Source organism: Atractosteus spatula, chromosome 7 (genome assembly GCF_055471065.1).
Source record: "Atractosteus spatula isolate fAtrSpa1 chromosome 7, fAtrSpa1.hap1, whole genome shotgun sequence".
In the NCBI taxonomy this organism is placed as follows: Eukaryota; Metazoa; Chordata; class Actinopteri; order Semionotiformes; family Lepisosteidae; genus Atractosteus; species Atractosteus spatula.
This window is the reverse complement of record NC_142712.1, coordinates 60,815,019-60,828,002: the sequence shown is the minus strand read 5'-3', so window position 1 is coordinate 60,828,002 and position 12,984 is coordinate 60,815,019. Positions and strand designations below refer to the sequence as shown.

Genomic DNA, 12,984 nt, shown 5'->3' with positions numbered 1-12,984 from the left:
CTCAAGGGGCACACGTTAAATACTGCATAGTACTTCTGAGAGCAGATCTGAGACCATATATTTAATATTAATAATTGTTGTCTTAAAATAAACTCCAAGGTTATTTTTGTGCAAGTAGAAGGGGGAAGGGCACACGTGACTCAGATTGCAAACTCTTTATGTTACTTGTCTGAATACTCCTTTTATCTCAGTAATGACTTGGTGTTTAAACTATTTCTATTTGATGTCTTCTGCATGACAATCTGTCACCCAATCAATTCCATACTTTCAGGCAAGATCTGCAGATTTCCAATATTTTTCAGAGTTCATACTAATGAACAAAATAACAAGTATGGTTACTATTCTTTGTATTATCCGATGTATTATTCAATACATTGATGAGCTGGAAGGGTCTTGATTTCATTGATTTGGAGATGAACAAGACTGAAATACAGTATATCTGTATATTAAGGCTGGGCTTTAACAACACCAAAAACGAAGATAGGTTGACTCAATTATATCACCCTCAGCCATGGAGTTCTGTCCACAAGAGAAGAGTACAAGAGTAAAAATAGTACCTCTTTCACATGACATTGCTAAGGTTTTAAATTCTGTTCAAACTAATTTATTGAAATACAGTAAATTTCAATGAAGATGTGCAAGTTCTGCTAGCCTGCAAAAACAGTTCCTTCCATCCTGGGAGACCACAGACTAAACAAGAGTTATATATAGATGCTGTTTTGTAATATGCAAATGTTGTAGCTTCAGGTTAAATTAACATTTTTAATTAAAAAATTAGTGCCAAACAAACAAAGCAAAACACACTAACGATTAAAAAAAATCTAAAGCGTCTTCACTGAAAAATGAGATAAGGAAAAAATGCTCTCAACCCTTTTCAGAAAATCTTTTGCTCTACGTGCTGTATGAAATGATTTATGATTTCTACAGATGTATTGCAAAGGAAAATCTTCTTCACAGTTAATAAATTGGAAAAAGAGGCATATTAAATTTTAGTTTATATTTTTTGGATTTGAAATAGTCTTTTTATATTTAGGTAAACTTAGGTTTGGAGCACAAGTCTCCAACCTTGGTCCTGAACAGCTCTAATCCTGTTAGCCTTATAGGTCAGAATAAACAACCTTTCTAAAAGATTAGGGGACTTTTGTAAGTTATTGGTCAATTAAAGAAAACAATTGGTATAATTAAAGGAGCACTGGTTCTTCGGAGCTGAAGGATATTCTGTTTTGGGTTTCAAAGGATCTCTAAATTACTTCATTTAACCACCTGTTTAATTGTTAACAGTTAAATTCTTCCAGATCTTTAACAATTGATCATTTTGAGAGTATCTGAGACCTGATGAAATGGGTCTCTTTAAATTTAGGGTTGTGGACCCCTGCTCTTTTGTTTTATGATATCATAAAAAACCAACTGGCTAGGACAAAACAAATTGCATAAATTATAGAACTAGAAAGATGAAAAAAGAACGTACTGTGATATAGAGCAAGTTTATCAATAATAATGTGTTGATGATACTACTAGTAATATAGAATATATTAATACGTTTTGTATTATTATATTTGTATATCTTTTAGCCATCTGAAAAAGCTTATTACAGGGCTATTAACTAAAACATTCTGTTTCTGAAAATACTGTCTGAAATGCAGCCTCTACTGCAATATAATTGGTTACCAGGAATGTACACTTGCTGATCTAAATTTTAATATCTGTTAACATAATGATAACGTTACTGTATATTTAAAGAAATGGAACTCTTTACAATTTGAAATGAAATAGCTGACGTTAAAGACACACTGTACTATCATTCAATGTAGCAGTTATGTATTGCTAGAAATGGCATTTGATCGCTCCAGTTAGCGTGCCAGTTGAAACGTTGTTTTCCTGCAAGTTTGTGTAATTGTTTTCATTGTATTATTTATGAAGCTAAAGTATTGTGATATTGGTATTACATTTAATTTCCATAGTTCTTATATATGGCAAAATTGTCAAGCAGCTCCTTCGTGTGGTGTATAATATCGTAAACCAGTAACAATAATGCAGTGTTTTAAAACAATGTTAATGCTTTCAAGTAATTTTTAAAAGCGAATATGTCTCCATAACAACAGTACGTTGTATACTTTTTTGTTCACAGGTCTTTAGTTCCAAAGTATAGTTTTCCTCGGGTTTAAAAAAAAACAACCCGTTGAAGGACAGGAAAACAAAGTTTAAAATATAATAAAATGAGTCGAATAAAGAGTTTTCAGATGCTTCAACCCTTATAATTTATGCAAATCTCAGACTCACACTTTGTATATTTAAAAAGGTCTAGATTCTGAAATATCAAAGAGATGCCACAGTAGGCAGTCGATGGTTTTAGGCTTTTTTTTTACCAATTTTGAGTTTTGCATTGTTCTAGCGCACTCTAGTGAGAAAGACTTAAAATGCACCACCACTCCAAACTCGTAAAATAAGGGAAAAAGGAAAAGGAAAATCTCATTCTTTCCACATTAAGATAATGCAGTTACCAGATAAATTAATGCCACGACACTCTTCCCTGTATATCTGACAAAAGTCTGCTTCTTTAATAATGGAAAAACAGCCCACAGATAAAATGTCACGATGTTTTATTACCAACACAACAAATTATGAAGGTAAGACTTTTTACACATTTTTTCTTCGGCGTGTTTCTTTATATTTTCCATCGAAACATGATTTGCTGTTTTTTAAAAATAAAAACACAAGTAATAACCCTAATACAGAGGCATGTCGGATTATAAATGAAGACATTGGAATATGCTCTGCAGCAAGTTGCGAGAAATACACTTCTTAGCGTTATTTGTCTTGCACTTGTTGAGATAGAGTACAATAAAGGCAAGTCTTGATATTGGCCTAATTTGAGGTGCGCAGCCTGGGGTTTGGATTAATCGTCCCCTCCACACAGGCTCAACAGGGCCCTCTGGTAATCTCCCTTGGTGTGCTCCTGGGGGAGGGGGAAGAGACACACGATATTTTAGGATTACTCGGAAAAAAAGAATGACAAAAATATTTACTTCCCTTATTCAAACTTTTCTCAGTACTTTATTTTCTTTCTTGTGTTTCCAGTAATTTCATCACATTACGTATGATTAAACATTCTGTATTCAGCAATTTCATATGTTAAACTAGGTACTTTGTTTTGTTCATGGGAACTGTATTACACTTGGGGAATGATTGTGAAGTAATAATTAGAAATTGTAGAAATTGTATATGGCTAATAAAATAAAGTGATCTCTCTTAAAGTGATATTACACCCCCCAAAAATTAGGAGTAATCTTGCTGAGGGTAGCCCCAGGTCAGCAGTAGAGCTGGGGCTTCACTCTGGAGCCTTACAGTAACAAAACCCCCCTTTTAAACTAACAGGTGAGCTAACTTTCACCTCTTGATAAGCCAAGACATTGGGTTGCATACAAACAGTGGTCAATCAGACATTAAAGTCATAGGTTCTATTCCAAAATATTGGTTCCTGGCAGACGTGGTACTTACAGCAATGGTCTGATAGAGGGATTTGCCATACTGCTTCTTGAATTCCGCTCTGATCTTCATCAAGTCAACCTCACAGCGGGACAGCATGATCCTGGTCAGCACCTTCTCCTTGGCACCCTTGCTCTGAAATTAGCAGTGTAGGTGCGTAAGAAATACACTGATGCCTTATGTAAATGATTCAAATGTCATTTGTTATCAAAAGCATTTTCTGTTGATTTAATACAGTCTCTAGTTTAAATTATGGCAATGTATCTTACAGGCTCTGCGAAACTGAGGATGCAGGACGTTTCTTGGATATATCAAAGAAAACAGATCAACTCGAGTCTGCTGCCTGCTGTCTGGAGCTCCTTAAAGGGCTTACAATTGAATGTAATAATTTCATGGGGGAAAAAAATGTGGTAAGTAAATGAGCATTATAAATAGAAAAAAATCATCTAAGGAATGTAATAATAATAACTGCTTACACTTATATAGTGCTTTTCTGGACACTCCACTCAAAGCGCTTTTCAGGTAATGGGGATCCCCTCCACCACCACCAGTGTGCAGCCCCACCTGGATGATGCGACGGCAGCCATAGTGCGCCAGAACGCTCACCACACATCAGCTCTCAGTGGGGAGGAGAGCAGAGTAATGAAGCCAATTCATAGATGGGGATTATTAGGAGGTAAAGGCCAATGGGAAATTTGGCCCGGACACCGGGGTTACACCCCTACTCTTTTTGAGAGACACCCTGGGATTTTTACTGACACAGAGAGTCAGGACCTCAGTTTGATATCTCATCCAAATGACAGCATCTGTTTACAGTACAGTGTCCCCGTCACTATACTGGGGCATTAGGACCCACGTGGACCGCAGGTTGAGCCCCCCCTGTTGGCCCCACTAACACCTCTTCCAGCAGCAACCTTAGTTTTTCCCAGGAGGTCTCCCATCCAGGTACTGACCAGCCTCACACCTGCTGAGCTTCAGTGGACGGCCAGTTGTGAGTTGCAGAGTGATATGGCTGCTGGCTGCGAATGTGAAACTTTTATATAAAAATAAACCATTTATACTATCAATTTGATATGGGTATGGGATATGGGAGTTCAAGCACAAGAATATCTGCCAAGCTGCTGCCGAAGCAGGGGTGGCAATATTCTAATTTTAAACAATTAATAATCTGGTCTTAAACATGTAGACAGAGAAATGCAAGCTTAAATTGGAAGATGCTGGAATTTGTTAGTTAAAAATAGTGGAGATTAGGATTTGGCTAGGAAACCTCCTAAACCCATATTGTGACCCTGTTTTTCACTCTTTGTTCAGCACTGTAAATGGATGCTAATTGCTGTGGAAACAAGGGAATCTCTTCCACAACAGGGTCGCAGCACTGGACAGGCAAACAGCAAGGAAACAAGAGACATGCAGCTGCTTAACGTTACAAACTTACCTTCATGGCATCTTGGAGTCTGCTAGCAAAATATAACTGTTTGTTTTCAAAGCACTGAACTGCAGGAAGAGAGAGAGAGAGAGAAGCATATTTAAATAACCTGCTTTTTTCATATTTTCTTTGGCAGTTACCCTTGTACTCCATAAAGTGTTCCTAGTTAGGAGGGCGCCTCTGGTTCTTAGGCACCTATCCACAATTTCTTTGGGGGCATCCCTTGAAATCAAATGTTGTTTTTCTCAAAACAGCTTGCAATTATGTTTAATAAGAAATGAATCAACTGTTAGTAGAGTACAAATGGGATCCCAAGAAGGCAAAATGCCCCTGAGCCTTGCAATCAGCTCATTCTGCAATTCTGAAGAGTTAGAGTGCTTTCACTGTGAAACAATCTTAAAGTCACTCTTTACAAAGCGTGAGAGCACAGTGCTGCAAGGGGAGCACAGAATGCAACAATAATTCACAGGTTCTGGAGACAGACATGCATGAAGTTGCATGTGACAGGCTACTGTACATTAATCAGTTAGTAAGCCAAGGGGATAAACTGAATGATTTCACCATACCAAAAACTTATTAGACTGTACAGTTAATGTGCTGTTTCTAATGTTTACATATTCACATCTTCAGAATGTTTTCTATCACAATGAAATCACAGTAAAATTACTAAAATACTACAGTCTTTGTTAAAGCAGTGTAGTTTCAGTGACTGAATTATTTGGCTCTATATGACTAATACGTTTTGGGACATCGGGATACCCATGCCTCTGTACACACAGTTCAATATATACTGTAAGCCCTGTTCATGTTAGTGAGTTTAACAATTTGGGAACATTTTTATTCTTGCTTTCTTCGTACCCCATTTTTAAACTCTTATCACTGTTAAAAATCATATATAACATCATATACCCAGTGTGAGGAATGATTTTTCCAGGTCTCCCTTCACTTCCTTCCGGATGCTTTCCTGCATGTCGTAAGGGCTGTAGCTCTTGTACCTTTCAAAGACTAGAAAGTGAAACAGACTGTAATAAAATTTCCGAAGTGGTATTTTGGTCCGTTGAAGGTATTCCAATGCTACTCAACTTCTCCCAGTACTTCTGCACCGACTAACGCAAGCTCTGGTGTGACAGTAATTCAAGACTCCCCTTTTTTCGGGTTCATCATGGTAATGTACAAGTGCAAGTCTCAAAGCTGCAGTCTAAAGGGCTCAACCTATATCCTAGCCGGAGTTGCTGACTCAGTGAAACACATGAGAACCCCAGTCTTTTCCAAGTTTACTCAAACAATGATTTCGCACGTACAGTTCCCACCATTATCATACTTGTAAGATATCACATGAAACTACATTCCATCTTATAAAACTCAAGAAATGAACCCTTTTAAATGGCATGAAGAGAGGCTTATTTTGGTGGCTGGAGGTTTCCACCCCCAACCCTGAGCTCAGTTATATTTATCAGTAAGAGTGTACCTTTCTGAAGGTGGGGAACGCTCCTTTCAGACATAATGGATATCCATGTGGCAACGTCTGTCCCCTTCCTTTTAACTCCAGCCTCATAGAGGGCCTGGGTGCAAGAAATTAGTCATTAATCCTAACTGTCCATCCTTGATGTTTAATAGGGATCAATGGGGATCGAGAACAATATAATAGAGAAAAATGAAGAAACAAGCATTGAAAATGCAATGTTTAATGTTTAATGCAATGCAGTATTTAAGTTTGGGGATAATTTGTGTGAGTGATCATCCTACAGAAACACAACAATCAAAAACAATTAACATATGGATGTTTCTAATGCTTGCAGGTAGAAAATAACATTATGGATCTTAAAAATGTTTTGATTTTACTGGGTATGATCATAAAAATGTTATAACATTATCATATATAACTAATGACTAAACATTGTAATAGAAGTGTATGGTCTTTTAATAATTGTCGAGATACACTCTTCTCTCAGGAGAAGTAGTAGCACAGACTTGTTTTACTTACTCTTGCATCCTGATCAATTTTCTCATAGTCCACAACACTGCTGGGCGGTTCTCTTATTGTCTACAGAATGTGGGAGAGAGCAGTTAAAGTGACATGAAACAGAAACAGTAAAACACACACAAGACGAAGATGGGGGGACTCTTTTGTCTAGCCAACACAAGCCAGGGCCTTTCCATTCCCTTTAGAGATTAAACTCCCTCACCTTCACCAGGGCCAAGAGCAGTTTTCCAAAATTCCCAGAGGTGTCTCCAGCCACGTCCTTCTCCAGGTCTTTCTTGTAGACTGCAGGGAAAACACATATGGAACGTTTTGTTCCTGGAGACAGCCTTTGTCCTTCCCAAGAAGGTTCTTTTCGGAATGTGGGCTTATGACTTACATTCCTTGTAGACCTTCTTGATCTCTGCTAGCTCTTCACTGCTGCGAGAGCAGACTATCTCAATCAGGCTTTCCTCATCGGTTCCTAAACCCTGCAGAGCAGAGAAAATTCATAGTTAGTTTTGAGTCCTTAGTCCTTAGAATTGAGTTCTTTTGCGGAGTGCATGATCTTTATGTCTCCTGAATTTGATGAAGATGTATCATAAGCTATTTGATGAAAGATTATGGAGATGTTAATATTCCTTTCTGATGTGTATTGTTACCAGAATTGTTTAATTATAACAATTGGAATTATGATAATGGTTATTTTGGTGTCTTAGAGCCATCAACTGATGCCTGTATCTGCATTCCATAAGAGAGGACTATTATTCCCGGAAATACCCAAAAGTAAACAGATATATTTTATAAAATCTCAAGTAATTACCAAATATGAATAGAAATTCTATTTTATATTCAACATAATATACACATCAGTTCTGTATGAACTATTATTTATGAAGTGATACAGACAGTTTGTGAAATAAATGAAAGGTCCTTTTTAAAACAGCAGAGGGCAGCAAAGAGTGATCATTTTCTGCAGATTCCACATCATAAACTGTGCTGTGTTTTGTACCTTGAATACATGTATTTGTAATTCATTCAGTCATCTGACAGAGACCTTAGGCACGCCTCTAATTCGTATTCATCAGAACATCAAAATATACAAAAATTTAGATTTACAATGTCTAACAGAGTTTGAGAGTTTGCCATTTACAAGGCAAGTGACACGGCATTTATTCAGAGATTGCTTTGGCAGCACACATTACTTACCTTCATGGAGGCTTTCAATTCGGAGGCATCGTACTGTGATGTGCTCTTCATCAGCCCCAGTATCACTGTCTCCAGGGACCCTGACAGGGCACCTTTCAGAGCAGTGATCATATCCTGGAGACATGAGTGCTTGTTACTGCCTCATCGTAATTGACACGGTAGTGACAGAGCAACGAGACAAGACTGCTGATTCTAGAATTGTTCACACAATCTTTGCTCCCTTTATAATAATTCTCTCACAAAAGGTACTTTTAGGGTGCCAAAGTATTCCTACAGTATATGGGAGCTAAGCATTTCTTAGCTAGTTTCACTGTAACTAATATTCCCTGTAAGGATATGAAAGGAATGGCAGTGGCGCTTTTACATTTGGTCAGATGTAGCACCAAAAACGAATCTGTGCATCAGCCTGTTCAGCCCTGCTCTCGGCTGCTTACCTTCTTGGCTCGCCTCTCGTAAGCAAAGGCAATGTCCCTCCTTTGCAAGTAGCTGCGCTTGGTCAAAATGTCAATAATGGTCTGCTCATCCACGCCTGAAAGAAGAGCAAAAGAGAAATATGATCTCACAAAAAGCCATACTGAATGGAATCTTCTAAAATTCCACCGGCTTCTATAATTGAAACCCATTAACCATGCACTACAGCACACTGCCACTATTTTAGCACAATGTAAATGAATTAAGAAAGAAAAGATGGAATGTTTCTAAGGCATTAAGATGCACTTGTGTCATAGGTTCTGAGGTTAACACAGGTTAAAATGTATTTTTAATGTGGCTTTGCCACATTTCTCGCCTAACAACATTGGTATTTTGATGTGAAGCGTTTTTATAATTTCTCTAACACTGGCAGTCTCTTTCTCTGGCTGCACAGACATCCATGTGACTCTCGGCTACACCACTTTATGACAAAAATACAAATTACAACACTCTAATACTGTACTTCTGATTACAGAAAAACTGTTACTACTTTCACACTTTATTTGTGCCCTGTTTTATTTCTGCTCTGCTATTGCTCTTGTGAAGCTTGGTAAAAAAATCACTATCTGTACACTGATTTTTTTACCACAAGGCCTGTGGTCATGGTGTAGAACACGCCATAGTCTGAATCATCCTGCTGTTGGGCTGCTGCCCAGGGAACAGTTGTATCCTTGTGGTTAGGGGTGCATGTACAAATGCAGTGTGTCATGGTGACTCAGAAATGCCAGCACCACATTAATGCATTCTAATTTTTACATCCTGAAACAGCCTTCTCTCCATAAATTCCCACATCTTTCCATTCCCAACTTAGGATTTAAGTGAAAATTTTGAATCAAGGTTAGAATTGGAGTGCCAAAACTCATTCATGGAAGTCTGGCCCAGGAGCAGTACAGTTTCGAAGAACTCTTAGCCCTGTTGATAGAAGGGAACTATCTCTCAAAGCATGAGGATTAGAGTTACACATGTTTTCTGTTTCAAGTGACCAACTGTGTGGTATACATTTTGTCTCCAGACATCTTGCAGCACTAGGCCTGTATCTCAAGACATCGTTTCTGAATGAATGTTATAAACCTGTAAGATTTAGGAACCGTGATAATGAGGACAGTACGGTTTTTTGAATAAATAAAATTATGTCGCCATAAGCTACCAGTATTCCTTCTTACCTTTTGTTTTGATAGCAGTTTCTATTCTGGCAGCATCCTTGTCAGCATCAAAGTCAGCGACTGGCACCACAGTAGGGCTTGTGGGTTCCGAAGACTGCAGGTGTAAAAACCAAGGTGAGGAGATATTCAGGGTCACTTTTAAATCTTTTTGCTCAAGTGTAGCGTTTGCCTGCCCCACTGTTTCTAATTCCAGAAAAACTCCAGATAATTTTCCCAAATTGAGATTAAATAGTAAAACCACTAAATTACACATAACTGCCATCCCCCGCCTGCACGTCTGTCCTAATTCTGATTGCAAGGCATGTATTTAATTATATATTATTATAATATGCATATATCGAGTATCAGATTTCCACCATAATGAAGTTGCAGATCAAAGCCCGACCACTAAAGGCTGCAGCTTTGATGAGTGAAGCCTGTACAAAATGCTGCTTTGTAATATTATGTGACTTGTACAAATAAAAATGTTTGAACATTCACATACACTGTAAATCACCATTCTTCAGATGTTCATCTTGTACCAGGCCACAGATGCACATCTTAATTCCTTATTTTTATATTTGTATCTCAAAGCTCTTAACAGATTAGTCTATTATATAATATTTATACAACCTGTGGAATATATAAACACTATATATGTGCACTGGGGGGATATGTTTCAAATCAAACTCACAGCTTTGTTGTCTGATCACTGTGCGATCTTGTTTGTGAATGCAATAGAAAAAGTCCATTACAGGTTGTGCTTATGTTTAATAGCAGCATTCACTTTATTTTATATATTTGTAAAGATTTACTATTCACTCTTCACAGTGAATTCTACATACTCATCAACTGTTGATCATTAATAATTACACGGTTACTAAATCTTGTAAAGTGTTACTAGCTTTTTAATTTATATAACGGACATTGTTTATGAATAGTTTTTTCCTATCTAAAGCTCTAATCAAATAATAAGTCAATTTGTTCACTTAAAGCACCAGAGGGTTTAAATTCATTCTCAATTGGGACACAACAGGGACTACTTACCCCACCAAAATTGAGAGTGAGTTGTCCCAGGAACTCGGACACCAAAGCCATGTTTGTGCTACTGCAAAAGACACCAAATAAAATCCCCTGGGTTATGGAAAAATGGATGCCTTATAAAAAAGAAATAATGCATGACAGCTGAAAAATATGAAGTTTCCTAGCTTGACAACTTTAAACTCCTGCTGCTGACTTCTACCCGTTGTGCAACAGCTTAACTTTAGAAGCCAAAAAAATCCAAGGGTCACCATATTTTCATTTTTGCTATTAAGAGTACTTTCTCTTTTCTCCCATCTGAGTTTTTAAAACCCAGTATAGTGCCTCGAAGCATCAGTACCTATACACAGTTTTTTATTATCCAAATGAATAAACCAGTTATGTTAAAGCAGAACAGAAAAAACTGAAACAAATTTCCTAACCTTTTATGCCTACAGTTTTTAATTAAACTCAAAGAGCCTCAACAATTTAGACTTGAAAAGATAGTTCAAATGCCATTTTGGTAAATGTTTCAATATAAACTTTAAAAATGTGATTGCGTGATACAAGCCACGTGGCACATTCATTGGGGATGGCTTTTTTCACATCTAGTGGTTATCAGAGGCAGTGGAAGGCTCAGTGTGGACATGTTTGAGCAGAACTTCTGTGTGAGTAAACTGCCGCTGAGTTCTAAATTGCTCAGTGAATATGCATGCTTAGCAACCAACAGCTTAGCAACTGATGTTTACACTATACAAGCTTCACTGCACAAAAAGTTTTTTTGCATTACGGATGAATCATACACACCCTGGTGCAAATGGGTGCTGTTACAAATGTTTAGAACTTTTTAACTTGCACGCTGAAAAACAGTATGAGTTCTGAATAAAGGCTGTAAACCATGTTTCACAATGTGAAAACAAAATTGAATTCTGCATGGAAAAAATAATAATCAAAACCACAAAATTAAATCCCTCTGATAATGTTGAGATTCATGGCCAGACAATAAATTGAATGATAGTTGGATTTGATTCATGGTGTTTCGTGCTTTCTGGTGATTCCATGATGGGGGTCCATCTTGGATATTCTTGCTCAGACACTCCTTGATACACCCTTAAAATGGCAACGCCCTGAGGTCTCTGCAGAGTCCTGTGCATGTGAGCACTGACTGAACGAAAGCCTTCCTCTGTCAGAGAGCACATTTAAGCTTCCCCTCATATAAAGAACATATTTTCCACACATCAGATTTAGCTAGTACTGTAATCATAGCCTTTAACCTACAAAGAATTAAAACATACTGCAAAGGAACTTAGTTTGCTTTGCAGACTACTCTGTAAAGCAAAGAAAAAAATAAAATGAGTTGTAGAGCTAATTTATATCAAAGTTACCCAAGGTATTTTTTTTTGGAGAAGGACAAACCAGCAAAATCAAGAGCATATGGTTCAGCTTAGTTTAGGTTCCAAGGTACTTTTTAGATTAAACTTTAAAGATAAAAATGAACTCTACTATCACTAGTTTGTGATACAAAACTCCTTCTCAGAGTAATGTTTTTTTTTAAAAAACAGGAAAGAAAACAAAAGAAACATGCCTAAAGGAAAAAGACTAATAAATTCTACTTTTTATATCCTAAATTTAGCCACACAATGTAATTACAGAATTTCATAACCAATACTGTGCCAAGTTGGTTCGTGTGGTTTGGAGCCTTGTGTGGCTCAGCTAGAGTCTCAAAAACAATTAGTAATGTATGATAATGCATCAAGCTTTTGTTTGTTTAATTCAGCTGTGCAGAATGAGGCCTTACCTCCGTGTGTCTGCCTGTGCTGCTCAAAGAATAGCTCCAGCTATGAAAGCTGTACTGGGTGTGGCGTTTAAATACCAGAGGCTGAAAGCTCATTCAGTTTCCTCCCACCTCCTGCCACAGCCCACTCAGTCGAACAGCAGCTCCTCCAATCCTACACAGCTATTTAAGCCTCATGGTCAAACTTCACACAAAAAAAAATGCAAGTGGAAAATGTATAAATGTGTACCAAACTTAAACCCAGCTGTTTTTTGCCTTCTTTTCATGCAGGGGGACAGAACGCAAAGGATGTTACAGTTTTGGAATTCGATGGCAACAAAGGAAAGCACATGAATGTCTGGTTCTTGTCTTCATGCAGAAAAAGGCCAGTTTCCAATGAGTGGAGGAGACAGCTCTTGCTTGATTTCTAATGATATACCTTAATTTGTGTAGACCTGCTGGACTTCATTCCCCGCAGACTGCTGATATTCCAATG

General features: G+C 37.5%; 1 protein-coding gene across 1 annotated transcript; it reads right to left on the bottom strand.

The window, feature by feature from the left end:
- Window positions 1-2,583: 2,583 nt before the first annotated feature.
- On the bottom strand, window positions 2,584-12,576 carry LOC148831555 (annexin A2-A-like). Its single transcript, XM_088922051.1, has 13 exons — window positions 12,513-12,576; window positions 10,742-10,802; window positions 9,716-9,809; window positions 8,516-8,610; window positions 8,082-8,195; window positions 7,273-7,363; window positions 7,099-7,178; window positions 6,897-6,956; window positions 6,381-6,474; window positions 5,822-5,917; window positions 4,922-4,980; window positions 3,499-3,621; window positions 2,584-2,956 (listed from the first exon to the last, which is right to left on the bottom strand). Exons 2-13 carry the CDS (start codon window positions 10,790-10,792, stop codon window positions 2,897-2,899), a joined length of 1,017 nt encoding a protein of 338 aa, XP_088778177.1. The 5' UTR covers window positions 10,793-10,802; window positions 12,513-12,576; the 3' UTR covers window positions 2,584-2,896.
- Between the last annotated feature and the right edge of the window lie 408 nt (window positions 12,577-12,984).

What these genes read in the sequence shown, in the direction of transcription:
- LOC148831555 (XM_088922051.1), bottom strand. Translation starts at nt 10,792, where the DNA reads ATGGCTTTGGTGTCCGAGTTCCTGGGACAACTCACTCTCAATTTTGGT. An exon ending in AACTGCTATCAAAACAAAAG is followed by an intron (nt 8,611 to 9,715) that starts GTAAGAAGGAAT and finishes CTCTTCTTTCAG; the next exon opens with GCGTGGATGAGCAGACCATT. An exon ending in AAATTGATCAGGATGCAAGA is followed by an intron (nt 6,475 to 6,896) that starts GTAAGTAAAACA and finishes TCTTGCACCCAG; the next exon opens with GCCCTCTATGAGGCTGGAGT.